This window comes from Penicillium soppii, assembly GCF_028829465.1.
Source record: "Penicillium soppii strain IBT 18220 chromosome Unknown utg000004l, whole genome shotgun sequence".
Classification (NCBI taxonomy): domain Eukaryota; kingdom Fungi; phylum Ascomycota; class Eurotiomycetes; order Eurotiales; family Aspergillaceae; genus Penicillium; species Penicillium soppii.
In genome coordinates, this window is record NW_026643234.1 from 1,379,453 (window position 1) to 1,406,642 (window position 27,190).

At 47.7% G+C, this 27,190-nt stretch overlaps 13 protein-coding genes across 13 annotated transcripts; 9 read left to right on the forward strand and 4 right to left on the reverse strand.

Annotated features, from left to right (window-relative positions):
* Window positions 1-684: 684 nt before the first annotated feature.
* On the forward strand, window positions 685-1,338 carry N7529_003936 (E2 ubiquitin-conjugating protein MMS2; the record flags this gene model as incomplete). Its single annotated transcript, XM_057239463.1, has 5 exons — window positions 685-757; window positions 829-908; window positions 962-1,087; window positions 1,144-1,223; window positions 1,278-1,338. 5 exons carry the CDS (start codon window positions 685-687, stop codon window positions 1,336-1,338), a joined length of 420 nt encoding a protein of 139 aa, XP_057098758.1.
* Window positions 1,339-2,272: 934 nt separating this feature from the next.
* Window positions 2,273-3,231, forward strand: N7529_003937 (LYR motif-containing protein; the record flags this gene model as incomplete). Its single annotated transcript, XM_057239464.1, has 3 exons — window positions 2,273-2,321; window positions 2,380-2,540; window positions 2,602-3,231. 3 exons carry the CDS (start codon window positions 2,273-2,275, stop codon window positions 3,229-3,231), a joined length of 840 nt encoding a protein of 279 aa, XP_057098759.1.
* Window positions 3,232-3,888: 657 nt separating this feature from the next.
* N7529_003938 (RWD domain-containing protein) lies at window positions 3,889-4,646 on the reverse strand (the record flags this gene model as incomplete). Its single annotated transcript, XM_057239465.1, has 2 exons — window positions 3,889-4,511; window positions 4,580-4,646. 2 exons carry the CDS (start codon window positions 4,644-4,646, stop codon window positions 3,889-3,891), a joined length of 690 nt encoding a protein of 229 aa, XP_057098760.1.
* Window positions 4,647-4,996: 350 nt separating this feature from the next.
* N7529_003939 (ACL4 family protein) lies at window positions 4,997-6,251 on the forward strand (the record flags this gene model as incomplete). Its single annotated transcript, XM_057239466.1, has 2 exons — window positions 4,997-5,559; window positions 5,615-6,251. The coding sequence occupies 2 exons, from the start codon at window positions 4,997-4,999 to the stop codon at window positions 6,249-6,251; spliced, it is 1,200 nt and encodes a 399-aa protein (XP_057098761.1).
* Window positions 6,252-6,616: 365 nt separating this feature from the next.
* Window positions 6,617-8,420, forward strand: N7529_003940 (putative histone deacetylase SIR2; the record flags this gene model as incomplete). The annotated part of the gene is made up of 5 exons (XM_057239467.1): window positions 6,617-6,929; window positions 7,019-7,329; window positions 7,401-7,952; window positions 8,008-8,187; window positions 8,238-8,420. The coding sequence occupies 5 exons, from the start codon at window positions 6,617-6,619 to the stop codon at window positions 8,418-8,420; spliced, it is 1,539 nt and encodes a 512-aa protein (XP_057098762.1).
* Window positions 8,421-8,885: 465 nt separating this feature from the next.
* Window positions 8,886-10,699, forward strand: N7529_003941 (tRNA (guanine-N2-)-methyltransferase; the record flags this gene model as incomplete). Its single annotated transcript, XM_057239468.1, has 5 exons — window positions 8,886-8,999; window positions 9,141-9,989; window positions 10,088-10,265; window positions 10,331-10,455; window positions 10,529-10,699. The coding sequence occupies 5 exons, from the start codon at window positions 8,886-8,888 to the stop codon at window positions 10,697-10,699; spliced, it is 1,437 nt and encodes a 478-aa protein (XP_057098763.1).
* A 12-nt stretch (window positions 10,700-10,711) lies between these two features.
* Window positions 10,712-11,632, reverse strand: N7529_003942 (HIT family protein; the record flags this gene model as incomplete). The annotated part of the gene is made up of 3 exons (XM_057239469.1): window positions 10,712-10,968; window positions 11,194-11,287; window positions 11,378-11,632. The coding sequence occupies 3 exons, from the start codon at window positions 11,630-11,632 to the stop codon at window positions 10,712-10,714; spliced, it is 606 nt and encodes a 201-aa protein (XP_057098764.1).
* A 1,106-nt stretch (window positions 11,633-12,738) lies between these two features.
* Window positions 12,739-14,377, reverse strand: N7529_003943 (B-type cyclin nimE; the record flags this gene model as incomplete). The annotated part of the gene is made up of 4 exons (XM_057239470.1): window positions 12,739-12,824; window positions 12,878-13,016; window positions 13,066-14,244; window positions 14,369-14,377. The coding sequence occupies 4 exons, from the start codon at window positions 14,375-14,377 to the stop codon at window positions 12,739-12,741; spliced, it is 1,413 nt and encodes a 470-aa protein (XP_057098765.1).
* A 1,145-nt stretch (window positions 14,378-15,522) lies between these two features.
* N7529_003944 (mitochondrial 54S ribosomal protein uL2m) lies at window positions 15,523-16,802 on the forward strand (the record flags this gene model as incomplete). Its single annotated transcript, XM_057239471.1, has 2 exons — window positions 15,523-16,632; window positions 16,701-16,802. The coding sequence occupies 2 exons, from the start codon at window positions 15,523-15,525 to the stop codon at window positions 16,800-16,802; spliced, it is 1,212 nt and encodes a 403-aa protein (XP_057098766.1).
* Window positions 16,803-17,664: 862 nt separating this feature from the next.
* Window positions 17,665-20,607, forward strand: N7529_003945 (putative C6 transcription factor Prf; the record flags this gene model as incomplete). Its single annotated transcript, XM_057239472.1, has 6 exons — window positions 17,665-17,971; window positions 18,051-18,366; window positions 18,424-18,943; window positions 19,003-19,494; window positions 19,545-19,793; window positions 19,849-20,607. The coding sequence occupies 6 exons, from the start codon at window positions 17,665-17,667 to the stop codon at window positions 20,605-20,607; spliced, it is 2,643 nt and encodes an 880-aa protein (XP_057098767.1).
* Window positions 20,608-21,297: 690 nt separating this feature from the next.
* N7529_003946 (uncharacterized protein) lies at window positions 21,298-22,536 on the reverse strand (the record flags this gene model as incomplete). Its single annotated transcript, XM_057239473.1, has 3 exons — window positions 21,298-21,987; window positions 22,058-22,370; window positions 22,421-22,536. The coding sequence occupies 3 exons, from the start codon at window positions 22,534-22,536 to the stop codon at window positions 21,298-21,300; spliced, it is 1,119 nt and encodes a 372-aa protein (XP_057098768.1).
* A 1,086-nt stretch (window positions 22,537-23,622) lies between these two features.
* Window positions 23,623-25,180, forward strand: N7529_003947 (ribonuclease P protein subunit p40; the record flags this gene model as incomplete). The annotated part of the gene is made up of 7 exons (XM_057239474.1): window positions 23,623-23,766; window positions 23,826-23,970; window positions 24,107-24,169; window positions 24,244-24,345; window positions 24,407-24,550; window positions 24,614-24,938; window positions 25,000-25,180. The coding sequence occupies 7 exons, from the start codon at window positions 23,623-23,625 to the stop codon at window positions 25,178-25,180; spliced, it is 1,104 nt and encodes a 367-aa protein (XP_057098769.1).
* Window positions 25,181-25,548: 368 nt separating this feature from the next.
* On the forward strand, window positions 25,549-26,982 carry N7529_003948 (uncharacterized protein; the record flags this gene model as incomplete). The annotated part of the gene is made up of 1 exon (XM_057239475.1): window positions 25,549-26,982. One exon carries the CDS (start codon window positions 25,549-25,551, stop codon window positions 26,980-26,982), a length of 1,434 nt encoding a protein of 477 aa, XP_057098770.1.
* Window positions 26,983-27,190: the final 208 nt, after the last annotated feature.

Sequence of the window (27,190 nt, forward strand, 5' to 3'; positions counted from 1 at the left end):
TTTGAGTCTCAACTGAGCAGACTCCCCGGGGCTCCAAGCTGGGCATGAAGAAGTTGTACTGAAGTCCCACAAAGTACCCCCGGATGTGAAGGGCTGTATACAAATTTCCATGACATTCGGACAACGCCCCGTTTTGAAGGCAATAAGATCAAGAATCAAATCTGCTATGAAATGTCCCAGAAAGGGAGTTTATTGGAAACACTGAATTCCTTAAAATCGCTAGGAGAAGTATCGAAAATAAACGTGGGCACTGATTCAATGGATCTTGGGGTATCGTAGGGTGTTCATATATTATAGGATGAAAGTGGATCGATCTCCACTCACCAGATTTGCTCTTGTTTTCATTGAAAATATTGGATAATTGGAACTGTAAGAGTATTCTTTTCATCAGTCATTTCATATGTTGCTTTCATGCGTACGTATGTATTGAACCAGTCATGGCATAAATAGTCAACCGTATGGAAAACAAGCTGGGACAAAATTTAATCTTGAAAATAGCAGCATCTCAAGTGCCAAGTCTTCGATAAGCCGTTATCACACGTCCACGGTGTTCTGCTGCCCTGACCGCCCTAACTGCCCGTGCGGGCGATGATGCCCCTCTTGTCACAACTTCCTTCTCACCAAGCCTTTGCTTCCTCTCATCGTGACATTTGCAGCACCCGAAACCACCAATCCGTGCTCATAATGTCTGCTACGGTCCCAAGAAATTTTCGACTTTTGGAGGAGCTGGAGAAGGGCGAGAAGGGTTTGAGTGCTGGTACGATCAAGAACCCCAATGTCCGACAATGTCCGGTCTCAAACCACTCACTAACATACATTTTCTTTCAGACGCCTGCTCATATGGTCTTGCTGATGGGGAGGATGTGATGTTGAGCAATTGGAATGGCACTATCCTTGGCCCACCTCACGTTCGTCTCTTACTTTGCCACCACTAAGATCGCGTCGCTAATTCTGCCATCAGAGCGTGCATGAGAACCGGATATACAGTGTGAACATTCACTGCGGGCCCCACTACCCCGATCGCCCGCCGACTGTTCAATTCGTTTCCCGCGTCAACATCCCCTGCGTTGACCCCGATACTGGGAAGGTATGAGTATAGCAGATATCCCGATGCGCAGCCCTTACTGAGTGATCAAACTACAGGTCGATCCGACAAAGCTTCCCACCCTGGCAAATTGGGACCGAAAGTTCACAATGGAGACTGTTTTGATTGAGTTGAGAAGGTGAGCTTCGATCATGGCCCAGGAATGTAGCCAACGTTGACTGTTCTTATTTAGGTACATGGCGCTGCCCCAGCACAAGAAGCTGCCCCAGCCCGCGGAGGGCTCGTCTTTCTAATCCAGTCTGCGATCCCACCATACAGACAAATCTCGGAGTATAAGGTCGGCTTCATTTAGGTATCATCACTTCTTCCCTTTTTTTACGACCCTAGAGCGTGTACAGTTGCATCAATGCATCGGCAGGGTTTCTATTGGACCCAAATTTTTATCTCTATCTCACAATTGAGTATCGATGTCTTAAGTTTTTGTTTCGTGACGAGCATTGCGGCAGGCGCCTGTTTACCAATAACAAACGATCTTATTTTTTAACTATTCTTGTAGTCGAGTTCGCCGCTATGCTCATGGTAGGCTTTATCGTAGAGGCGACTGAATGGTCACTCAACAGTCACCCAAGGATTACAGTGAAGCCTCGATGGCGCGAGCTAGGTACAAGCGACAAAATATATCGACGGCTATTGCAAGTTACTGAAAGTAAACATAAGAATACCAGGGGCCGAGTCAAGAACATAATGGGGAAAATCTCTTCTCCAAGCGACTGGACAAGCCAGCACAGTTGATGAAAAGTTTTGCGTCAATCGGGGGTAGTGTAAGCCCGATGACACTGTGCAACAAGACATGCGCAAGCACAGAGGTCAAGTTGCGAGATCCAAAAATGAGAATAATCAAAGTGTCTTCATTGAGAAGACTTTCAGAGATTAAACTGAAAAGAACAGATACTACACTTGATCTAAGCCAATAGGCAAAGAGAGCTGAAGAAGAAAGAAAAGAAGAGGAAGATGGGAGGACCTGGCGACTTATTTATACCCAGAGACCGGTGGGTCCGTCCAACTAGCTTCATTTTAACGAGCCACTCACCATTTATTAGTCACGTGTCGTGTGACACATTGTCCCGTGACAGGAGAGGTCCGTGCTTTCAAGGCATCTTGTGCAAATATCAGGCATCAACAAGCTCTGGATAATCACTCTCCAGTGCAGCTCTCCAGTACAGCGGAATGCATAAAGTGCTAGTGCCCAAGCATTCTGGAGCTCACCGAGTTGCGTGTAAGACATGTTTTCTTCTGCTACAATGCTATCATACTGACAACTACATCTCTAATAGGTTTGGCGTTGTATCGAGCACTACTGCAACAATGCAATTCTTCAGCCCAAAGCACATTGTGGTTAGGTGAGACTAGGGCTCTTGTTCAACGAAACTTCCGAAAGTACAAGAAACTACAGAGTCCATCCCAAGTTGTGAATGCGCTGAAAGCAGGCTATGAGGTACGCGCAGCGGACTTTTACCAAAATGCTCTGATGTTGATGTGTCACTACTACTTTATAGGCTCTAGACCTTCTATCTTCGTCGCATAATAACCCACAAAACCAAACCCGAATTACAACTCTTATTGCCCGAGCCAAGGCCCAGAGAGACCAATATGCTGAGATGCAAGCAAAGACTCGGCCAACACGCCTACCTCCAACCCCTCTCACGCCCAAAGCAGCCCGAAAAGAAAAGTCAATTCGCTTCCAGGAAGAAACATCCCGACGACACCCCAATGCCAGGTCAGTCCTAGACCGGCCCCATGCGTTGGGTGACCGCAAGCGCCATGTCCCAGTACTTGTGAATGCCCGCGGGCTGCCTTTTTTGCGTTTCAAAAAGCCACAGCCAAGGAACGTTAGCAGTGTGATACGAGCAAAACTTGGAACTCGCTGGAATTGGATCCAACGTCGAGATAGGTTGAAAGTAGAGCTACTTTTTGCTAAGGACGAAAACGACTGGGACCTCATGACGGAAACTGATACGCCGGCCTCCTGGTCTGAACCTGTTCAAAATTCCATTATTGATGTCAATTCCAAAATTTCGAGCTTCGATTTACAAGGCAAGGAGCTTGCAGAAAACATGTGGAAAATTGTGCTTGCCGAAAGAACTCTGGCAGAAGAAGAGTCAGCTCAAAAGCAGCCAGACCACTGAGAACAGCACGGTCTGCTTCGCAACGCATGCGTCGCTGTAAAATCAGATGCAGTCCTATCGGACTCTACTTCAACTTGAGAATTGTAACCACAGCTCACCGCCAGGCCATATCCATGATCCTTGTCATCATCACCAGATATTGAATCATTTGATGAGCCCGCGATCCTTCGAAGCCTCAGAATGGTATGGCTCACAACGCTTTCAAGTTCGATGAGTCTCTGTCTTGCCATGCTCATATGACGAGTACTCACCATGGAACTCCAATTCGTCACCTCCGAGCTATTATCATTGGACGTGATCAAGTTGATGTTCCTTCCTCTTCACATAAAAGCCATCAGTGCTTTCGCAAAGGGTTCCACGCATCACCACCAGTTGATCGTCTATTTATTTACACATCCGATTTTTACTTCTGCTTGAAGCTTAATCCTGACGCCAGCATTATTGGGCCCTTCCCCTCCTCCCGATTGAGAATTACGATTCATATAACATGACAAGTCTTTCTCATGCGGCCTTACGAACTGTACATCACTCTACTCACGTTTGTAATTCGAGATTACTAATTTTTCACTATGTAATCATATCAAGGCAACATGCAACAAGTGTTCAATATTTTCATGAAGTAGTAATGGAAGGTCATAAACATTTCGAAGTATCAGCTCATGCAGCCACTTTAAGCTTCTCAACAGCTGGCATGGTATCATCATCTTCCTCTTCATAGTCGCCCTTGGCCAAGCCTTTCTCCCACATTTGGCGGCCTGTGAGCTTTTTCTCTTCTTTTATGACCTTCTTCTTTTTGTCTTCTCCATCCTTTTCCTCGCGTAACCGTGTCTCCAGATCCTGCATTTCCTTCTTGAAATTGGCGCTCCACTCCAAGAATGACTCCACGGTGACTGCTGTGCCGTGGAACTTGCGGTTTTCCTCTTCTTCCCTCTTCGCAGCAGCCTGGTCCTTCTCGGCTTGGATGGCGTCTGCCCGTTCGGTCATGAGAAGCTCTGCGCTTTCTTTGAGAGCGCTCACTAGCGTGAATACCATTGCCATGCCCATATTTTCTTCGACAGTGGGCATAAGGGCCTCCATCAATTGGTCACGGTCTTCCTGAACATCTAGTCGAGGATGCCTCGGGGCATTTGGTGGAGAAGTAATGGTGAGATTCGGGGCAACATCAGGATATTCCTCTGGGTAGGAAACTTCGAGGCATATCACAGGTTGTTCTGCTTCCTCTTCGCCATATTCAACGGCGTCGAGTGTAATGGATACTCTGTATGAAGTTTCGGATATGTCTGCATGTCGAATTTCACGATTAGCAAGAACAACCAGAATGGACCACGCCGCTGACAGAATAACTTACCGGTGATCTCATCAGGAAAGATTGAATCGAGCACTTCGCGCTCCTCAATCTGGTCTTCGCGGCCCATAGCTGCTGATCCGCCCGCGGATTGGAGGGTAAAAATTTGGTCGCTGAGGCGCAGATGCTTTGGGATAACTGCGTGGAGGGAACAAGGATGTTGATTGGGAGCAAACTAAATGATTATGAGAAGAAGACTTGAAGGATTGCAATATACTCCCGACTAGAAGAAAGACTGATCGCAAACCAGGTGGTGCCAATATTGCGGTCCCACATGCAAACCCGTCAAACAGCTGCTCCAAATTTTTGGTTGCGGAGCTTCACTTATTTTTTACTTCTTTCAAGATATCTGCAGGTTACAATTGTCAATTATTCTACTGAACATTATACCCTTTATTATTACATTTTCATCGCCCTGCAATGGGAAAGCCCAGACCGCAAAAGAAGAAATCATCTAAGCCTCGCCAAAAGTCCGTTCTTGGCCCCGGTGGCTCGATCTCGAAAGGCAACAGCAACATGGCTCAAGATCCTTCGACACTCGTCGATCAAGCTACGATCCTTTTACAAACTGGCCGAGCCGATGAGGCACTGCTTCTTGCACAACAGGCACTGGATTTGACCGCCGAAAACACCCCCGCACAGCTCCCCGCCATCAACTTGCTCGGAGAAATCAATGTCGAACTAGGCGACATCGATACGGCTAGAACCTATTTCCTTCAGGCAGTTCAGCTTGACCAAAATGGCTCGATTCCCGAATCCCAAGGCGGAGGAGCTGAGAAATTCCTATGGCTCGCACAATTGAGCGAGGAAGGTGGAAAGGACAGTGTCCTGTGGTTCGAAATGGGTGTGACCTCTCTCCGACAAGCCATTCAAGGGCTTGAAGGGAAAACATCACCTGAAGAAATCGCCGATCTCGAACAGAAGAAGACCAAGATGTCCAACGCACTCTGTGCTGTTGCTGAAATTTACATGACCGATCTTTCGTGAGTCTATCTCCTTTCTCTCTCGCATAGTAGGACAGCGCTAACCCCTCCTTAGTTGGGAAGAGGATGCTGAATCTCGTTGTGAAACACTCATTACGGAGGCTCTCGTTATGACTCCTGAAGCACCAGAGGTGCTGCAGACTCTCGCCTCCATTAGGATATCACAGTTGCGCACCGAAGATGCGCAAGCAGCCCTCATTCGCAGCATGGGGCTATGGAAGGATCTTACTCCAGGAGATGTCAAGGTCCCTGACTTTGCGATCCGAATCAGTCTTGCACGACTCCTCATGGAGGTGACTTTGGAATTCGAGGCTCTGGAAGTTCTCGAGCGCCTTATCCTCGAAGATGATCAAAGTGTAGAGGCGTGGTACCTTGGAGGCTGGTGTCTCTTCCTGCTGGCAGAAAAGCAACAAGCACCGAAGGATGCGACTCCTGAGGAGCTTGCCGAGTCCCCACGACATGCATCCCTAGAAGCTAGTCGTGAATGGCTCAAGCAAAGCTTGAAGCTCTACGCATTGCTCGAGTATGAGGATGAGCGTCTTCATGATCACGCCATCGAGCTTGTACAGGAAATGAACAAAGAAATTGGAGAGGATGAGGAGAGTGAAGCTGAAAACGAGGGAGAGGGAGGCGATGAAGACGAGGAATACGAGATTGAGGCTGACTCCGACGACGAGATGGCAGATTCTTAGACTAAAAGTCACGACCACATGAGATGATGTATATGCTGTTTAATTTGATACCATTGAAAGTAGTTTCTGTTTCTGTTTCTACTCCCTGATTCCATTTTTTCCTTTGTACCATCCTTTCTTTTTCGGCCCCTGAACCATAAACCAAACTTGTGAAAGAAAAAGATTGCGGTTGAAACTTGATGATACCAAAGATGTCTATAAAACACTGCTTGAAATGACCAGAATAAACATCTTTCACAAAGTCATCCAGGGCAATTAAAATAATCCTCAAGAAAGACCATCTATGTGGTGACCAAAATCTCAAAAGACTCGTTGATATCGCCACAGTCTATCGGTTCCGGATTAAGTTGCCTCCGGCATTACAGATGCCCGAATTTTTGCCAGAACAAGTTCAAGGCGTGAGTGAAAGAGTTGTCTCCGTGGCTGGCATCTCAAACTCCTGCAACATGGATTTGATACCAGCCCCAAGCGGAGCGGATTCGTTAAAGTCCCCCGTGGTTGAAGTGGAGGCTGTGGACGTGGACCAGTACATTGAGGCCAACGCGCCGGACCTCACAGTGGACCCGATCTCCTCAGATCCGGAAACAGATGGCGAGGATTCAGATGGCTGGGAGGGTATGTCTAACTGTTCGGATGCCATTCAGTTCTTACGCGACGAGCAGATCCGCGACGGGCTCGGTATGTACATAACTATACCTACCTCTTACCCGGGACATCCCCGCTCTCGGAGCTCGTGAACTTTCTCTGACGCGCTTTCCGGCTCATAGTTCCCGGCGCTTGTACTTTAGAAGAGGCTACTGCATATCGAAAGCGTCTACATGCGATCGGCAAAGCGGCATTTGTGGAAGAGACCATCGTTCGCGAGACCATCACGGCCAAAAAGCTATGCACGGCATTTGGTATCATGCCCCCGGCATTCCTCGATGGCGCCCCCGATGAGGCCTATCACTCTCTTCTAGCGATTGCGATTTCGCGCGAATTCTCCCGAAGGACCAAGCTTCCCCAATACAACACTATCGACGACGCTGTGCGTCTCCTTCGCGAGTCCAAGAACATCATTGTCCTGACAGGCGCGGGTGTAAGTGTCTATATCTAGCGTACATTTGGGGATAGTCTTTGGCTTATTGGTACTAATCGACGTTGATTCAGATCTCAACTAGTCTGGGCATTCCCGATTTCCGTTCTAAGGACACCGGTCTCTATTCCAAGCTCGAACACCTGGGCCTGAGTGATCCCCAAGAGGTCTTTGATATTAATGTCTTCCAGGAAGACCCTAGCATTTTCTTCTCCATCGCAAAGGATATTCTCCCAACCGAAAAGAAATGGTCGCCTACCCATGGATTCATTCGCCTTCTCCAGGACAAGGGGAAGCTGTTGACCAATTACACGCAGAATATTGACAATATCGAAGGAAATGCAGGAGTACTCCCGGAAAAGATGGTACAGTGCCATGGATCATTTGCGACTGCTACCTGTGTCAAATGTCTGCACAAAGTCAACGGCGATGCGATCTTTGATGAAATCAAGGAAGGGAACGTTCCCGAATGCATCGTTTGCAAGGAGAGGATTGCAGAAGACGCGTTAAAATCACAAGGACTCAAGCGCAAGCGGAGCGCGAACGGGCATCAAAAGGACCGCAAGGTCTCTGATGATAGTTCGGATGAGGGTGACTATGAAATCCCCACCCCAGGAGTGATGAAGGTTGGTGATAGTCCAGTTTAACCTGTCATTTCTTACATACTTATACATCTTGCAGCCCGATATTACCTTCTTTGGCGAAGATCTTCCCGATGAGTTTGGCCAGCGTCTGATTCACCATGATCGGGAATTGGTGGATCTAGTCATTGTGATCGGAACATCGTTGAAGGTGGCCCCTGTGGCAGAAGTCCCGGGAATTCTACCACGCAACGTCCCGCAGATCTACATATCGCGGACTGTAAGTCATGTCGATGTTCTTGTTCTCGTACCATGCTGACTGTCATATAGCCGGTGTCACATACCGACTTCGATATTGATCTCTTGGGTGACTGTGACGTAGTGGTATCGGAGCTTTCTCGTCGGGCTGGCTGGGATTTGCAGCATCATATGATTCCCGCTGATGAGAAAGTGGATGTTAGCACGGTGGAAGGATACGAATCACGACATGTTTTTAAGGTAGTTGGTGCATAGGGATGGAGTTTTGGATGTCTTGCTGTCTCAAGGGCGTACCTAGGTATCTTTGGGTTCCTGTTCATAGTTGGATATGATGATTTCTAGGCTGTCTTGTTTGTTATCCCCAATTGTTTTGTGTCTGAATAGATCGGGTTTTTGATTGGATTTAGTCCGTTGATTGTGAGATATTTTTTGAATATATTGTTAGTCTTCTGTACTATAGAACTCAGCTAATTTGTAATAGACCATGCTCATTGAGACCGGTGAATATGAAGTTCAATTCAGCAATAAAAAATGTAGAAAATTTATAGAAGATATAAATTTCCATTATATACATTGGGGGCTCATCGGAGTATATTTGAAGACCCGAAGAAAAAAAAAAAAATCTCAACCCGCACCCCGCCTCCAAGAATTGCAACAGATTGCACCACTGTTACGAAAGGGAGTACAGAGAAAACCAGACAGATATTCGCATCGCTCGTTATGGATTATCTTGTCCGGTTCGCCCAGACCCATGAGACTTTCCGGCGGCCGGAACTACAAGCCTGCGCTACACTTGCAGGTGTCGACATTGAGATTCTTTCCTACAATGAATATGTATGAGCACCCCGTTAATATATCAAAAAGTACTTGGGATGATGTAAATTTTGCTTTCCTGAGCAAATATTACACAATCATAACATCCCGTCTCTATTGTGCCATTCTCGTTCACAAAAACTGGACTGACATACCAATTAGTCACCCAACTGTGTTGTGAGGTTCCCAAACGAAGCAGCGGCACGTGAAACCGTCAAGCGCTGTATTCTGGTCAAGGATGTCTTCGAACTTTGGGGCGAGGGCACCAACTATGAAGAATTGCATGAAGACGTCCCTCGACGCTCCCAGCATATTTGGAAGAACTTCAACAACGTCTCATGGAAATTCGTCATTCATTGCTTCTCGGGAACATGCAGTTTGGAGAGGAGGGACAAGATCATGCGATCATTCCAATACATGGGAATCAAAGGCCCTATCCGGCTGAAAAACCCCGAGCAGGAGTTCCATGTGATGGAAGAGTACATCGACGACATTGAGGTTAAGGTGCGAGGAATATCACGCCCAGAAGAACCACGGAAAATCTACCTAGGGCGCATGATTGGCAAGAGTTGTCGTGATGATATGATCAAATACGATCTCAAGAAGCGTCGTTATATCAGCACTACCTCCATGGATGCGGAGTTGAGCCTAGTCACGGCGAACATGGCTCTTGCAGCACCTGGCAAATTGTTCTTCGACCCTTTCGTTGGCACAGGAAGTTTCACAGTCTGTGCTTCGCATTTCGGAGCTATGACTCTGGGTGCAGATATCGATGGCCGCAGTTTCCGTGGCAAAGATAGTACCAAACTGGGCGTGCTGGAGAATTACATTCAATACGGAACGAAGAGTAGATTCGTTGATGTGTTGACTTCAGATTTGACAAACACGCCGTTCCGAAGGGCCGGCTTTCTCGATGGCATTGTCTGTGACCCGCCATATGGTGTCCGAGAAGGGCTTCGGGTCTTGGGAGAACGAAAAGGGAAACCGGCCGTCAACGTGATCATTGACGGCGTCCCCGCTTACCTGTACGTGTTCTGAGTGCAGGATCCCTAAAGATCCACGAGACTAACTTTCCTCGCAGTCGACCCGGATTTGTTGCCCCTAAAAAGCAATACGGCTTCGAGGCTATGCAAAACGACGTTCTCAACTACGCAGTCAAGGCATTGGTTCCCAATGGTCGTCTTTCAATGTGGATGCCTACCACCAACGACGAGAAGATTGAGTTCCCCGTTCCCATGCATCAGAATTTGGAGATCGTCAGTGTCTGTGTTCAGGATTTCGGAAACTGTGAGTGATAGAGCCTGTATTGGAACCGGAAAACTCAAGAATTTCGCTAATGTTCGACTGAAAAGGGGCTCGCCGACTGATAACCTACCGTCGTCTTCCTGAGGGAGAACTGTCCGATGTCACAATGGCTCGGAAAAAGACCGATGACAAGGGTCATAGGGCTGATGATCTCAATGCGTTCCGACGAGTGGTATGTAATGTCTATGAAATAACAATGAAGTAATTGGCTGACCTTTCTCTCCTTGAAAAGCATATGTACAAAGGCCACGGCACCAGAGTTGACAAAAACCAAGCGGCATCCCAATAGGCACATCACTGGTCGGCTCAACAGCCAGGAGATTGAAGAAAGGCCGCGCGCGGATGATCTGGAATCAGAAATGATACCAGAAGACCCAGCCCACCAAATATGTGCAAGAAAGCAAAATGAGTTATAGATGCGGTGCATTTCACAGCTTCCCTCGTTGACTCGCATCTGAAACCAGACATGCTGCCAAGTCCACACCTTCATCCCTCTGAATCCGCTTGACTTCCTCAACTATCTCAAGTCTTAGCTCCCGAGCTAACACCTCGGCTTCATCATCATCAAGTTCTTCTCTCTGACCACGGCCGAACATAGCAAAGCTTGTTCTCTGGTTAGCCCCTGTAGCAGGGCGTGGGATGATATGGAAATGGACGTGGGGCACAACCTGTGCCGCTCTTTCGCCTGTGCAATCAATTAGTTTACGTTTTGACTAACTTCATAGAGTTATATGATAGCATAGATTTTAATGCGACGATCATCGGCTCAGCCTCCGGTTGCGATTGAAGACTGCAATTTCAAAATTGTCCCAATTTCCAACCTCCTTGCGGATATTGATCCCAGCGTAACAATTATTGAAATCGATAAAGGCGAAGGGAGAAAATGGAGAAAAGCAAGGTCAAGACATACCATTGTTCTGGACCACATTCCAATGTCTATCGGGATCATCCCCGAATACGGTCTTCGTTACAACCCTTGAAAGAATCGGAAGCCACTTGCCGATCTATGTATCAAGATAAAGAAGTCAGTGAGGGGAGATTCTTTGAAACAAATGTACCAGAACTTAATTCAAAGTGGAATTGAAATTGCATACCTCCTGTCCAGCTTGGACGCTCATATCGCCTAGCGTTTTGTAATGTTTTCTCGGCGCTACCAAGATATGTCCGCGGGTGAGCGGCATAATGTCCAAGAAGGCGAGGACATATTCCGTGGAGAGAATCAGATGAGACAATGGTCCTGAGTCTGGGTCTTTCGGGGTTGGATCGGACCCTGGGTCTTTGAAAGGGGTTGGGGGGTAAGACGAGGCAATGTTGCAGAATGGACATGGTGGGGGTGCAATGGAATCCATGGCCTCGGGTTATAGAAGTCCTGAAGAGGAGTGCAGATAATATATATGAATTAAGACGATTGCTTTGGGAGCATGTCGTCTGGATATAGATTTCAAGAGGTTGATATGTGGCGCGTGGCGCTTTTTGCCAAGATGATGGATTTGATGTGTTTCGATTATGCTGGTCTGACACTCTCAGATCAATAAATTATCATAGCAGAACAAGAATGGGAAAAAACATGCGGTTTCATAAGAGAAGAGGAGAGCAGCAGAGCATTGGTAGAGGGGGGGGGGACCTCGGCTAAGGATGAGCTTAATTGGACCCAAATCTACAACCACATCCTTAGTTGGAAGTTCGAGGTACGTAGCACGACACAGAGATGGAATAAAAGTATCAACGTGGAATCCAATAATCACGCCATACACACACGCATGCAGCGTTAAAAGTCCAACTATTTTAAGAAAAAAGCAAAAGCAGTTATTGATTACTCTCCCCGACCGTCCCAAGTGTCTTTGAGAAGACCCAGCTTCAGAACCCAATTTGAATGTTCCAACCAATGCAAGTTTCGAAACAAAAGAAAAGAAAAGAAAACATAAGTTGCCACTTTCAGTCAAAGCTTGCCATGCACAATGAATGGTATGCAAATATGCACCTTGGAATTTTGCAAGGATAGTCAAATGGCCGTGGCAGTGAAGCATCTAACGAGAAAGGAGACGATGAGTGACATCGATAACATCGATAACAAGGATAAAATTGCGATTTGAATAAATCCCGACGCCTGTAACACGGATGACGAGAATGTAAAGGTATCAGGGCAAGCGGGAGACAATGCCCATGCACGAAAAACAAGCAGGCCGAAGTCGAAGATGAAACGAAAAAGAAAAGAAATAGAACACATGACCGAGCGCCAAACACCCCATCACAAAAGACAAATGCGGAAAGCGCACAAATTCAATCAAGTCGTCGTAAGAATATGCAAAGGGGTAGTCGATACCAGCACAATGAAATGCCAACATATGTAGGAAGTCGATTTGCCTGCTCGGGTCGTCACGAGCGCCTTGGGATAATCGTGAAAGGCGCCGACAGTTGCCGAGACAGGGGTAGCATGACATCGTAAATGGTACAATTACTGCTCGTCCTTGGCGTACGAGTCGGCGGCGTCGACATACATGTGGTGATATTTCTTGGCCCACTGGCGAGTCAAGATGGAAGCTGTGGAGAATTAGCGTGAGGAACGAAATTGGGAAAGAATGAGGCATGCTTACCCTTTAAGAACTTCTTGCTAGCATACTTCTTGAAGAAGGCTTCATGGGAGACAGGGCGGTGGAGGTAATCAACCATCAGCTGGAAGACGGGTTCAATCTCTTCCTCGGTGTATCCAGAGTAGTGAGCGAGAGTGGCATCCTGAGAATAGTTAGCAACGATCCATAGTATGAAACGTAATTCAACTCACCCAGGGTCCACGCTCAAGGATAAGGCGGGCAAGGTACATGGCAGCGGCGGAGATGTGGCTTTGGGGATAGCCCATGAAGCGGTGATCCAAAAGACTGATTTCCATGAGGTACTTTCCAAGAGTACGGGTTTGAATGTCGTAGTTGTCGGCCTTGGAGATACGGCGCAAGAAGTTCATAGGGTTGGGGAAGCTCATATTATACTGCAGGGTTGCGAGGACATGGCGCTCAGCATCGAGGATTTCTTTATCGGAGAAGGTCTCATCGGCGACATGGCTGAAGTTGGCGACGTGAGGAGAAAGGACTTCTTCGTATTTGGAGGCAATGAACATTGCGGTAACTCCGACAAGTTGCAGACGGTCCAGGGCGACAACTTCAGCAGACAGGAAACGATCGATGATGTTGACAGCGAGGAACAAGGTCTCGGGAAGAAGGCGGAAACGGGTGTGCACTTCGATCAGCCAGTCAACAAGGATGCCACGCATCTTCCATTCAAGGTCGGGCTGGTGGTCGATATAATCAGGGTTGGGCAAGGTGATGATTTCGAGATCTTTCAGGTAGTCGAAGATTTCAACAACATATTCAGCAGCCATCAATGGGTCATCCAGGTCCTCAGTGTCCAGATCTTGCACCGCATCATCGAAGGCCTTCACTGTAGTCTTGCCCTCTGTCTCCACCTTCTCCTCGGGGATTTTGTCCACAGCCGGGACCTTTTTCTCAAGCTCAGGCTTCTTGCGGGGAGGCTCCCCATCTTGTAGCGATATATCTTTGTTTGATGCGCGTTTGTGTGTGGTGCTGGCAGGCTTCTTGTTCGAATCGCGGGGCTGGAGGGGAGGCCTTGTCGAAGTTCGTGCAGAGTTGGTCCGGCTGACCTTCTGAATTCCTCCAGTGTGGGCAGTTGCCTTGGAAGTCAAACCGACTTTGCTGGCAGCCGGTTTCTTGCCAGCCTTCGCGTCGGCACCATCGTTCTTGTTGACATTGCTCACATCGCCAAGGGCGGCGCGAGGACGTTGAGCTCCCGTGGTGGTGGTTGAAGTTGCTCGCTTGGTCCCCAATGCCTTCTTAGCTCCAGCAACAGAGACATCGGTGGTGAGTGCGGCTGTCTTAGCCCGAGTCACACGTGCCGACGGTCCATTCTCATCGTTCTCATTCATCGTGCCTCTGGTACGAAGACTGCGTGCCTGCAGTGGAGTCAGTTTTAAGTCCGATGACGACGTTGGATATACTTGGATCTCGAAATTCGAGTTCAGATATCTCGCGACAAGGATATAAAACGCGTATTGTTCAACGTTTCAGATTGCTCACCTGAGGCATCGTGTAGAAAAGAAGAGGAGAAAGACGCGTAGAAACTAAAGGAAGGGGACAGGAGTATAATAATTCTCTTCCTGCTCAGGAAATCATGTCAGCATTCCGGTCAACATTACGTCGGTGGGGACCTCATACCAGGGGATTGAGGTTGAAGTGCACGTACCACGCGTGAAAATGCGGTTGTTTTGAAGTAACTACAATGCCGGTTGGCACAGATAGCTTTCAGATAGGAGGAGCAGTTAATAATTTGATGTTCTAGTCCAATATCAGACTATGTTGACGTGTGACGAAGCCCGCGAATAACCCCGGTTGCCTAGCTTGAATGGCGTGTGAATGGGAAGAAAAATGTGTCAAACACAAAGAGACGATCTGGGCGGTTTGCACGACAGGAATTCGCACGCGAAAAAACCGAAGTTGAGGAGTGGGTGGGGAAAGGGAAAGGGTATCTTTAACTGGAATGATGATGAGGGAAAAGGAAGAACTTGAGAGGGCAAGGCGATGTTTGGCCCTACTGGACTAGCGCGGAAAACAGGCCCAATCTGAAAGACGCCCCACCCAGTCAAGTCGCGTGGATGACCGAATTGATATTTTCTTCAAGTTAATAACGTTGAATTGGAGAATGAAGGAAATAGAAAAGAAGAATTGTACTGGAAGGATGTAGTTAAGATACCTTGTAGGAAGGTAGAAAAGTAGATCCAACAATGAAGGGAGAAATAAGGCGTTTTGGATGAGGCCGGGTAAGGTACAGACGGTACAGGTGGATACAATGAGGGCGCGGTAAAAGCGTGAGTTTCGCGGTGAATAAACAATCCGTTGCGGGGCAACAGAGGCGTTTAGTACCGTACAGCTCTCTAAGCCCTGTAAGTAATTATGTAATACAAAGTCATGTGACAGCGAAGTGAATTTATCGGTAGAAAATGGCAGAATGATATACCGGCCAATCTTCATGTGCTACACTGTGGCGGTGTATGAGGCGTTGCCAAACCAGGTCACGTGTATAGCCAGAACTTTTTGTTTCCGTGGAGAGCAAGAGGTGCATACAGAGGAGAATTGAGCAGTTGAGTCTTCATTGGCTACTACTTCATCTTATTTACCATTGATACAATTGACCTCTATTCAATACCCCTGTATCATCCTATTCTTTGGCAGCAATGCTTCAAACCCGAATTGCCCTCCGGGGCATTCGGCTACCCTTTCGGTGTCTACCCTCTTTACCTTCACCCATTCGTGGTTACTCGACAATCGTGAGCGAAATTGAAAAGCCCAAGCCAATTGAAACTCCTCTCAGCTCTTTCATCGACCCCAACACTTCATTTGCTCCTCCCCCAAGCCGTGACTCTGGCGTGAGACTGCGCACCTACACTCCACGCACCCCCGGTGTGAGACACTTGCGGCGGCCGATCAACGACCATCTGTGGAAAGGTCGTCCGGTCCACAAATTGACCTTCCCTAAGCGTGGTCACGCCAAGGGTGGTCGAAACAATTCTGGTAGAGTTACCGTCAGGCATCATGGAGGTGGTGCCAAGCGTCGAATTCGTACCGTCGATTTCCTGCGCATGGCTCCCGGGCCACACACTGTGGAGCGCATCGAGTATGACCCTGGACGTACCGCACACATCGCTCTGGTTGCTAGTAAAGAGAGTGGAAAACTGAGCTATATCCTCGCGGCGGATGGGATGCGCGCCGGCGACGTGGTCCAGAGTTATATGTCTGGAATTCCCGAAGATCTATGGAAGAGCATGGGTGGCACAGTCGATCCCGGTGTGCTCGCCGCTAGAACTGCCTGGAGAGGCAACTGTCTACCATTGCATATGATTCCCGTGGGTACATTGATCTTCAACCTGGGATTGCGACCCGGAAAGGGTGGCCAACTTTGCCGTAGCGCTGGAACCTATGCCGCAGTTGTTGCCAAGGGTAGTGACTCGCGCCAAGAAACAATCCAGGATGCAGAGCCCCAGGCCGAAAAGAAGCCCTTGACCCAGCGTGAGAAGCAGAAGCAGGAGCGTCTGGCCCAGCACATCACGGTCCGCCTCTCAAGTGGTGAGGTCCGACTCATTCACAAGGACTGCTGTGCTACCATCGGTATCACCAGCAACCCGAACTACCACTACACCCAGCTCGGAAAGGCTGGTCGCTCGCGCTGGCGCAACATTCGCCCGACGGTTCGTGGTCTGGCCATGAACGCCATGGACCACCCTCACGGTGGTGGACGTGGTAAGTCTAAGGGTAACATTGACCCAAAGAGTCCTTGGGGTATTCCGGTATGTATATCCTTGTTTTACAGCTTACTCCTAAACTTCCAAATGACTAAATATCTTCTACCTTCCAGACCAAATCCGGCTACAAGACCCGCCCCAAGTGGAAGATCAACAAGGCTGTTGTTCACGCCAGACCTCGCAACCAAGGACAGCGCCGTCGTGGTTACAATTAGAGATGATTCTACCTTGTCAAAGTGGATATTTCACCTTGCTTTGTCTTTGAATCATTTCTTACCTCTTCACCCTTTACCTCATCCCCACTGCGCAGAGGATGACTGTACGATATCCTTTCCGTCTTGTCTCACACATTACATGTCTTATTTTATTCCATATTGCACTATTTCTGGGAACTTTGGTTTTGCACATCACCTGATTGGAACTTGGGCGATGGGCACTGTACTGTACATTACGATGACTCAAGGCCATATACATTCAAAGCGAAATAAAATAGACTCATATGAAACTTGAAGTACCAAGTATAAGCCTGCTGAGTCTACTATACAAAGTATACAATAATTGTATTGTTGCATCTACACTCCGTACAAGTAGGTATTGTTAACTACGGAGTACCCTGATCGGCATACATTCATATGCCAAGCCTCCAGGCAACTGCTCGATGCGTGGCCATGCCGATCGCACCAGTCAACGCTCTTTGCAAGACGGAAATTAAAGGCTCTATAATTTTATAAATGGAATGCTATCGAATTGTACAAAGAAAAAAGGGGGTTGACTCCTCCATTTAACATTACGTTCATAAATAAGAAGGATTCGGGGAGAACACAGCCTCTCTCCTGATACGAAGCCCATCGTCATCCATAGAAACTTTATCCTTTCGCACATCCCCACCGGCAAATCTGGGCAAATCTGGCAATGAACAGTTGAATTTTCTTGGCTAGTTGAGGCCTTGGGTTACTTCTCTACGCGTCGTTTTGTGACAGTCCATCGCGTCGAGGAATTATACGTTGACCTCATCGATTCGAATAATTACTCAGCCACATCGTCCGCGGGTGCCCTCACCTGCAAATCAAGCCCGCTATGGCGGCACCTCCGCCGCCCGATATTGGAGCCGATGCCTTCCAATACTCCACAGAATCTGACTACCAAATGGGATTCGCATCCGCTGAAAATGGTGTCCCCGCCGAAAGCACCGGCGAAAGCAGCTTCGTTCCCCGCCCCAAGCGCATCGCATGTGTCGTCTGCCGGAGGAGGAAATTAAGGTGTGATGGGAGACGGCCGAGCTGTGGGACATGTTCAAGGCTGGGACATGAATGCGCCTATGATGAGGTGCGCAAGAAGAGTGGACCAAAGCGGGGATATGTGAAGCAGCTTGAAGCACGATTAGGTATACTGGTCCTGATAACGATGGTTACAAGTTTTGTAATGCACACGGACTATATCGCTGACGTTCATGACTGCACCAGCCCAAGTAGAGACGCTCCTGAAAGGCCAGGATCCAGAACCTATCCAACGAACCTCCCCGCCGCAAATGTTGGATAATGCATTCACAGCACATCCCGCCGACGATTCCATACTGGCTTTGCCTGACATGTCAAACCTGGGAGGATTGGGAAGCGATATGGATAACTCGTTCCCGGCCTCGACTGCTCCCGGCGCAGTCCAACCGAGTCATATGTTATTTCCTCCACCGCACGCGACCCAAGGTGGCAACTCTCAATGGGATTTGATCAGTCTAGGGCTGGAAGAGCCTCTTCCTTCGCGAGATGTAATTGAGGAATTGTATGTGATCTGTTTGGAATTATTTTGGAGCTTTTTCTAACAAGTGTCGCCGTCTAGGGATGCTCTATTCTTTGAAAAGATATATCCAATGATGCCTATCATCCACCGCCCTCGGTACTATGCAGCTTTAGATCTCGCCCCTAATATGCGGCCACCGGTATGTCTGCGATACATCATGTGGTGTCATGCTGCTTCTGTGAGCGACAAATACTTCTTTTTGCACAATCATTTCTATCTTCGGGCGCGCAAGTATGCCGAAAACGACGAAATGAAAGGATTCGGAGAAAATATCGTTAGTCTGGCACATTGCCAAGCATGGGTATTCATCGGCACATATGAATTCCGAATGATTTATTTCCCACGCGCGTGGCTGAGCGTTGGCAAAGCTGCAAGACTGGCATTGATGCTGGGATTGAATCGATTGGATGGTGCTGGCCTCGATGTCAAACAATCCATTCTGCCACCAAGAGATTGGACAGAGCGCGAGGAAAGAAGGAGGGTGTTCTGGGGGACATTTGCCACGGATAGATATGCAAGTGTTGGAACTGGGTGGCCTATTCTCATCGACGAGAACGATGTTAGTACATCTCTTCTCACGTCCAATCTTCTGACAAAGCATTCGCTGACAATTATCAGATCATGACAAACCTCCCAGCCTCCGAAGAATCCTTCTTGAAGAGCAAACCACAGCGAACACTTCGTCTGAGTGACATCATCGCCGGCGAGGGCGTCTCTACTTTAGCTCCGTTCGCATGCGTGATAGTTTTGACAAGTCTTTTTGGCCGCAACCTTGTTCACATTCATCGACCTCAACCTCATGACAATGACCATGATCTTAATGGGGAGTTTTGGAAGCGACACAGGAGCCATGATAACATTCTTTTGCACATTTCGCTATCCTTGCCCGATCATCTTCGACTACCTGGTGGCATGTCAGATGTCAACGTCATTTTTGCCAACATGAGTATTCATACTTCAACTATTTGTCTTCACCAAGCCGCAATTTTCAAGGCTGAAAAGAACAAGATGCCGAATCAGATAACGACAGAGAGCAAGCGCAGATGTCTTGTGGCTGCAAATCAAATTTCGAGTATCATGAAGATGATCAGTCATGTTGATTTGACGAGCGTAAGTTTGTGTGCTATTCACACAAAATGGTCCCCACTGACAACTCCCAGTTGAACCCCTTCATGTCATTTTGTTTGTACATTGCCGCTCGTGTTTTCGTGCAATACCTCAAATCCAGGCCAGAGGACTCAAGTGTTCATTCTTCACTGCAGTTCCTAGTTTCCGCACTAAATGCCTTGAAGAACAAAAACCCATTGACTGAGTCCTTCCTAGTTCAGTTGGATGTTGACCTCGATGGGACTGGCATCCGCGCTCTGGATGAAAAACAAACAACCAAAAATCCTGCACATTCGATGCTCGTAAGTCAAGCTTGTTTTTGGAGAATCGGGCAAGTCTAATGTCATGTTCCCTTAGCAAAACTACTGCACTGATAATATCGAGTGTACTCCCGTTTATAACCTTCGTCAAACGCGAGGGCCTCCGACGGAAGAGCCTCAGACTGGTGCAAATCGCGCTGCCTACCAACAGCCTGCACCTGCTGGTATAGCGACCTCACTTCCTAGTAGGTACAAAGCGTCAGCGGCGCAGTCTGCTGGAGGACCATCCTTCCACAGCGATGACACGCGAAACACTTTCGGTCAAAATATGGAACAGCACGGCTCTGCGGCCATTGTCGAGATGGATATGGACTTTTCGCCTGATTTTGGAAACCTCAGTGATAGAAATAACCCACCATCAGATCATGCCACTCCCTCAACCTTGAACTCTTCTTCCAACACATCCTACGGTGACGACACTCCACTTGGAACAAAGCAACAAAAGTCAAGCTCAAATTATTCTAGTCAGGGATCGGGTCTTCCCTTGGATAAACTCAGCTCTCTGCAAATGCCACCCGGAGGTTCAAATTCACAAGACGCTGGTATGAACTCGATTGGCGGTCGCTTTTATACAAGCAGTTCTGGCAGCCCGTCAATGCTCACGGAAGCATCAAACACATTTTCTATGCCCTCCGCATGGGAGATTCCAAATCAAACCCCTGGAATGGGCAATGCGAATCTAGGTACCCTCAACGTGGAGTCTTTCAGCGAGTCCCAATGGGCACAAATCTTGGGGTCTCAAATTTTGGGTGAAAATGGAGCAAACGCCGGCTGGGAGAATTGGCAGCCATCATGAGTGATGTTCGTGATACTGTTACCCTCTCAACCCATATTGAGCCACGCCAGCAACTGCTGGCCTTTGTATACTCCACAGTGACTTGAGCAAACTCCGTCCTGTAAAACGACATTTAGATTGGCCGGCCGATCGCCTCCTTTATCAATCCTGGTTGGAATGCCTTTCTTTTTTCACTTGACATCTCTTTCTCCCCTTTTCCAACATGAGATTGATATACGCGAGGCATCGGTCTTCAATTACTTCAAGACAGGCTCTCTTTTCGCGGGATCTTTATCCGAGCTCGGTCTCTTCTATGCTTTGGTACATCGACCAAGATAAGAAGTTCCTTTTTGCAACCACTCTCCTCGCCACAATGTTCGAGTATAATGGCAGCCAAACAAGTTCCATCGGAACTTTGCTGTTGAATGATTTGATGATGAATGAATAAACAGTCTATTGGAGGCGAAACTCTTCACTCTAGGACTTCTTATAATGTTTGACCCGGAGTATCGGGGTCTTCTGAACTATGCCAATAATCCAGCAACCACAATGTTATAAAAGAAATCGCAAATTATGATGATCTTTCGCAGCTGTTTGTTGTAATTGTTCAATACGTCCATTCATGATATTTGAAAGCTCGACACTACATATCTTACAAATCAATGCAAACCGGAGTTTGCGAGAAAATGACAGTTTAAAGAGTGCTCGAAGTTACAGACCACCGCCAGCAGCACCGACAATCTTCAAGCCTCCCGAATGAGAGCTACCAGGTCCATCTGTAGTAGTCGAGTAAGCCAGCCAATAGCGAGACGGGTGCCAAGCAACAGCGGAGACACCAGCGTTAATTCCAGCGGTAGGTATCGTGTAGATGCTATCGCCAGATTCCGCGTGGAAGATCTCAAGGCCATTACCACCACAGCCGAGCTCGTCGCACGCACCGACGACAAAGCGGCCATCGAAACTCCAGCTGACGCCGCGGATAGCGCCGCCATTCTCGCTGGACAGCGTGCGGCGACAGATCCAGTCTGTTGTGTCCCAGAGAGAAATTAGGGCGTCGCTGCCTCCTACTGCAAGGTATCGGCCCGTTGGGGCGAGGGCAATGGCCAGGCAGGCTGAGGTGTGTGCGTTGAGAGTGTACTTGATGTCGAAAGAAGGGTAGGACATGACTTTAACCTTGCCTTCGCCAGTCGTCACGAAGACATGTTGATCGGGTTGTTCGGAAGTTGGCATGCACCAAGAGAAAGTTGTGGCGTTGGTTTGAACGGTTTGGGGGTAAGGGTCTAGAGCTGTGTATGTGGTTGCGCCAGGTGTAGAGGAGGGAAGGTTCAAGGCGCTGACGCCATCTGTGTGAGGAGTCGGAGAGGAGGGGAATTTAACGGAGATAGGAATCAGAGTGTCGTCCTGTTCGTGCCGTTTGTTAGCGACTATTATCATGAAAGACTATGTCGAAGTCACAGCGCCTAGCGCTCACCTTTTTGCCAACGATCATTGTGCTGCCGTCGGCAGACCAGGACATGGTGAAAGCCTCGCCACCAACATCTAGACGGCTCACGCATGTCTTGGAGCGCACATCCCAAAAGCGCACTGTGCCATCAGATGAGCAACTGGCCAGTTCCGCATCGCGGACTGGGTTGAAGAGGACCTTTTCGATGCCACCGGTGTGGCCGCGCAAATCGGTAGAGTATCGGAAATTGGGGCGTTCCGGGTTCCAAATTCGCAATGTTTTATCTGCAGACCCTGTAGCAATTAGTTGGCCGGTGGGGTTCCAGCCGAGCGTGCGGATACTATGCGCTATCAGTAGATGAACGGTCTTATGCACAGAAGTGAAACATACGTATGGGAGCCAGGGCCCTTGGCCGCTGGGTCCGAATAGCTCTGGGTCTTGACACCTCCAAAAACGAATGCAAAATGGTCCTTGTGTAGGAGCTCGCGACGCGCAGCGGGAGCCATGTCTAGTGACTCGTCGTCTTTCTCTGGCAATTGGCGCAGGGCTGAAGGTCCACCTGCACTCGAACCAGCGAGAGAATCACAAGTAGAAGCCAAAGGGGTAAAATATAATGATGCAGGCACAAATTATCGTAAGGGCCGCCAAAAGGTGATGAAGTTGAGGAGTGCTCGGATACCGCCTTTGGGGCCGATACTGCCTGGCAATCGTCATGTTCGGGTGTAGCCGTCATCGCCTGAGGCATCCACATCAATTATCGCTGGTCCATTTTTGCTGTTCGAAGTATCTGTTTTGCGTCTGTCATTATTTGTGGCTGTAAGACCAAGGGAAACGTTGAGGTTGACGTGAACCATTTTAGGTTGGGCAAATTTCTGATTTGGTTTCCCCTCGTTGCCTACTTATTATTTATTACCTGCTAACTTTGGAAGAAACAGAGCCCTATAGATATTAACATGAACATATCTGGCCTCATCTATGGCCTGTATGTAAAGAGCCCTGGTGTTCTACTCTTTCTTGTTGTCTTTGTCTCTTTACTTATTTTTTCTCAGGAAAAACCAGACATGATAGTGCACAAGAACATGAGCTGCCCGGACATTCTTCAAAAAATTTTAAGCGCTTGAACTTTTGTCTGCGTTTGACGTAGCTGTTTCAAGATTGAATACGCTAGTTCCAAGGTCAACGAAACTACCCATGCAGTTTCTAATCAGTACAGTATTATGGACTTAGGACAGAAGATAGGTAGCAGTATTTTACCTAGGTAGCAACGAACTTGGGTATGCCGACTAGGAAGCTAACATATGTTCGAATATTGAATCCAATACTACATACCATATTCATGTGAATAAGAGCGAACAGTAGTATAAAAGACATGTATAGATCTCTAAATCAGCATAAAGTTATGGTGTTTCAGCAAATCCAAGGTGCGATCCAATTACAATGGGACTGTGGTTTGATGCAGCCTTATGGGTCCGATAAGCCGAGCTTAATCAAACCTCACCCTTCGGCTGAAAAATTAAGCATTGCCCTCAGAGCTCAAGGGTTTCGAGTTCCAGCACAAAACATCAAATTAATCTCAAAGGTGCTATCCTGACATGTTTGATCAAGTAGATGACGCGTCACGACGCGAAAAGTGCTTCACTACGATCTCTCAATTGCCAGTATTCGTCGACCCAAAGCAGATCCCAAGCAAGAGATCGCCCTTTTCCACAATCCAAAACCATGCATTTGTACATTCGGTGAGTGTTTTGTGGGCTAGGTCTGAAAAAACAAGACTGTTTGACTAATCTGGCAATAGATCGAGGTCATCTTGCCAAAGGATGCTTACTCACAGATCAAACCGTCACTCGAGGCCAAATTAGAAAAACCGCGATATGCACGGGTTTTCATGACCCCTTCTTCCCTACTTGAGCATGAATTTTTCAACACATACATCAAGTCAGGTAATTATTTCTTCTCTAGCCCGGACAAAGCGCTGTTCTATTCTGCAATGTCCATCAGATGCACAAGTACTAGGCAGCTTGCGTGTTCAGACTCAGGAAATCTTCTTATTGATACAAGATCCTAATTCGAATATAGGGAATATTCTAATGATTTCAGAAGGACGCTCTGGATCAGACAATGTCTTCACCCTTCGAGATGGTTTGTTTTTCTTCGAGTCGAATGCCGGGGAAGATCCTCGTTGTAGGCGTAAGAGCTAACATAGATTGATGTAGGAATCCTTCGGATGGAGCTAGGGAAAGAGATATATGAGCGGACAGGTCTCACTGGCAAAGTCTTCCGCAGTGGGGGGAGAAAACATGCAAAAGAAAGATATTGTATGCACAACTGCAATTGATATGGTGAAATTCTTGAAACAATTGCTAATTATGTCGTCAGTGGTGGAGTTAAACTTGCGGCTGCCCTCGATGCTACATGGCAAGAAAGGCTTTGAAAGAATAGTTTGGGCCTTTGCCAATGTTCTGACTCAATCCATGGCATGGCTCTTCCACGACCTAGAAGATACCCTTGGGTTAGATGAAGGTAATCATGCCACTAATTCCTAACCTAGAACTCAAAAAACAATGTTAAACTAAATTAATACAGGGAGCAAGCCGATCCAGAAGCTTCATCCGCAGTTTTTGACGTGCGGATTACAAGAAATTGATCACGAGCAAACACTCAAACCTTCACTACATGGGAAAGCCTTTGAAGAGATGCCAGAAAGTGACCTACAAGAACATTGTGGCTACTTGATGGAATGGCTTGCCATGGTTCAGATGAACTCTCCCCGGGTTTCTTGGGAAGATGACGTTGATCCATACTTGAGTCGATATGCGGTTCCAGATGCAGAGGACAGGACCGACCTTATAAGCTTGAAATGGCACGGTATGATGTCGTCCAGCTGGGTCATGAACTTGTTTACTCTAATGTGAGTTACAAATTACATATGTACATATGAAGTGTATGATTTCGGAGCTAACAGATTATAGGCAAAATTCAAGGGATAGTAACCTATGGTTTACGATTTCCGCATGTACATTGGGAAAAGAAGCAGTTGAAGGAAGGGACGGATATACGGTTATGGTCCTTCCCAATGAACAAGAAAAAACAAGCCATGTAACTACATGTATCTGCTGGGAAATGATGGGAGCCTCTGTGGTTGAACCCTAAGTCACCTGTCCCCCGACTTCCAATTAAGGAACTATTCAGAGTCTCTTAGGGCTTTCCCTCCCATTCATGGAACCCTGAACTCAATAGAATTACCTCCAACAATAGCTTTTTTCCATTCTTCCCTTCTTCTCTTTCTCTTCTCATCTCTTCTTCTCTCTCTTCATTCTATCATTCTTCATCCTTATTTTCTCGGCTCTTGCTATTTCTTGCTCAGCTAATTGCTACTCGCTGTGCATCCCATAGCATTCACATTCTCTTGCTACATTTCCTGACTCTTCTTCTCTCGTTTTTTCTCTTTTGTCCTCTCTTTTCTCCCCCCATCTTCTTTGACCCGTTGTGACCCTGCTACATATCCTCCCAAGCCCATCATGGATACGTCCCTCAAAATAGAAAAGTGGGACGAGGATGATCAAAACTTTTTCGTAGGTTCGCTCTCTGAGTTCACCAACGATCGATGGGAGCACATTGGACCTGTCTCAAACCTCAATCTCCCAGCCTACGATGTTTCGACTCCCCCGTCTGCTGTTTCTCCAGTCGAGTCCAGCGAAAAACAAGCTGCGACCACTTCTCCGCCAATAAAGTCTAGCGAAGTGAATAGCTCGACCACCTTGCCTCCTATTTCTCCAATCAAGTCCAGCAAATCAAACAATTCGTCCACTTCGCCTACTGTTTCTCCAAACAATTCTAGCAAAGCAGACAAATCGACCAGTCCTGCTACCTCTGTCGCGTCAACGTCTGACAGTCAGCTGACTTCCGACAATGTCGGACCCTCAAGCACTACAATCACTCCACCCGAGAAAGTCAAGGTATTCACCTTTTCAATGAGCGGCTCGCGTGCTCAACCCGAGGTAGTACCATCCGGGCAGAACACCAAGCGTGTTACCAAGAAGAAGAAGCAAGACGGTCAAATTCATCGAGTGCAAGAGGAGATACAACCAAAGACCCCAGTGCAGACTGTTTGGCCACCCACTCCGCAGTCAACCTCGCAGTCGCAATTGCAGTCGCAGAGTCCTATCGCGCCTGCTCGGGCGGTTCCACCTCGTTTGATAATAGATTCCCATGACCCAAGCATCCGAGGACTTCAAGCATCCTACGAAGCGAAAATAAGAGAAGTGAGAATTGAGTACCATAGCAAGCTCCGTGCGCAATATGAGCACCGGGAGCGACAGGCCACCCATCAGGATCTGCATGTTCAGCGGCAACCAATTACCATGCAGCCCTCGACTACTATGCAGCAGCCAACTACCATACAGCAACCAACTATCATGCAGCATCCCAACATCATGCAGCTCCCCAAAATCATGGAGACTGAGCGACAGCTTGAGATTTATGGCCAGAAGCTTAAAATTGCTACTGAAGAATTCTACCGCAAAAGGGATGCTCATTACGAGCAACGAATCCCCCCACTGGAGCGTCGAGTTCTCAATGAGCAATATAGGGCTCATCTACGACGCTGCCACGAGCACAAGGAACGGACTGTCCAATTCGAAAATTTCAAGCACCAGCTTTTGTTGCAGCAGCAGCAGCTCCAAGCAGTTCCCAAGTTCCAGCCTGCCCAGATCCCAGCTGCTTCTCAGTTGCTAGCTGCACATCATCCCACACCGCACACGGTTCGCACACAATCTATCTCATCTGTCTCTTCAACTGCGGCTCCGAAGAGATACTTTTCTTTTGTGGATCCCATTGTGCCCGACGATAAGTTTGAGGCTAACCTAAGCAACCACGAGGAATGGTCGTTTACTCCTGGTGACCACACTTACCTGAACGGATCTCAGCCCAAGAAGTACAAGTATGATCTCTGAAGAAGGTATCCTATGCGATGAAGGTTTTATGATGAATGATCATGGTTTCAAGCGGCGTTTTTTTGATGAAGAATTACTTCGATGTGTTTTCTTGCTCTTTGCTTTTGACCTTCTTTTTTCTATGGTTGTTAAGGAGCATTGTCCAGGCCTTGAATGGCATGATTGTAAATCACGCAACAGCTAGTTCACTGGATAATGAGTCAAATTG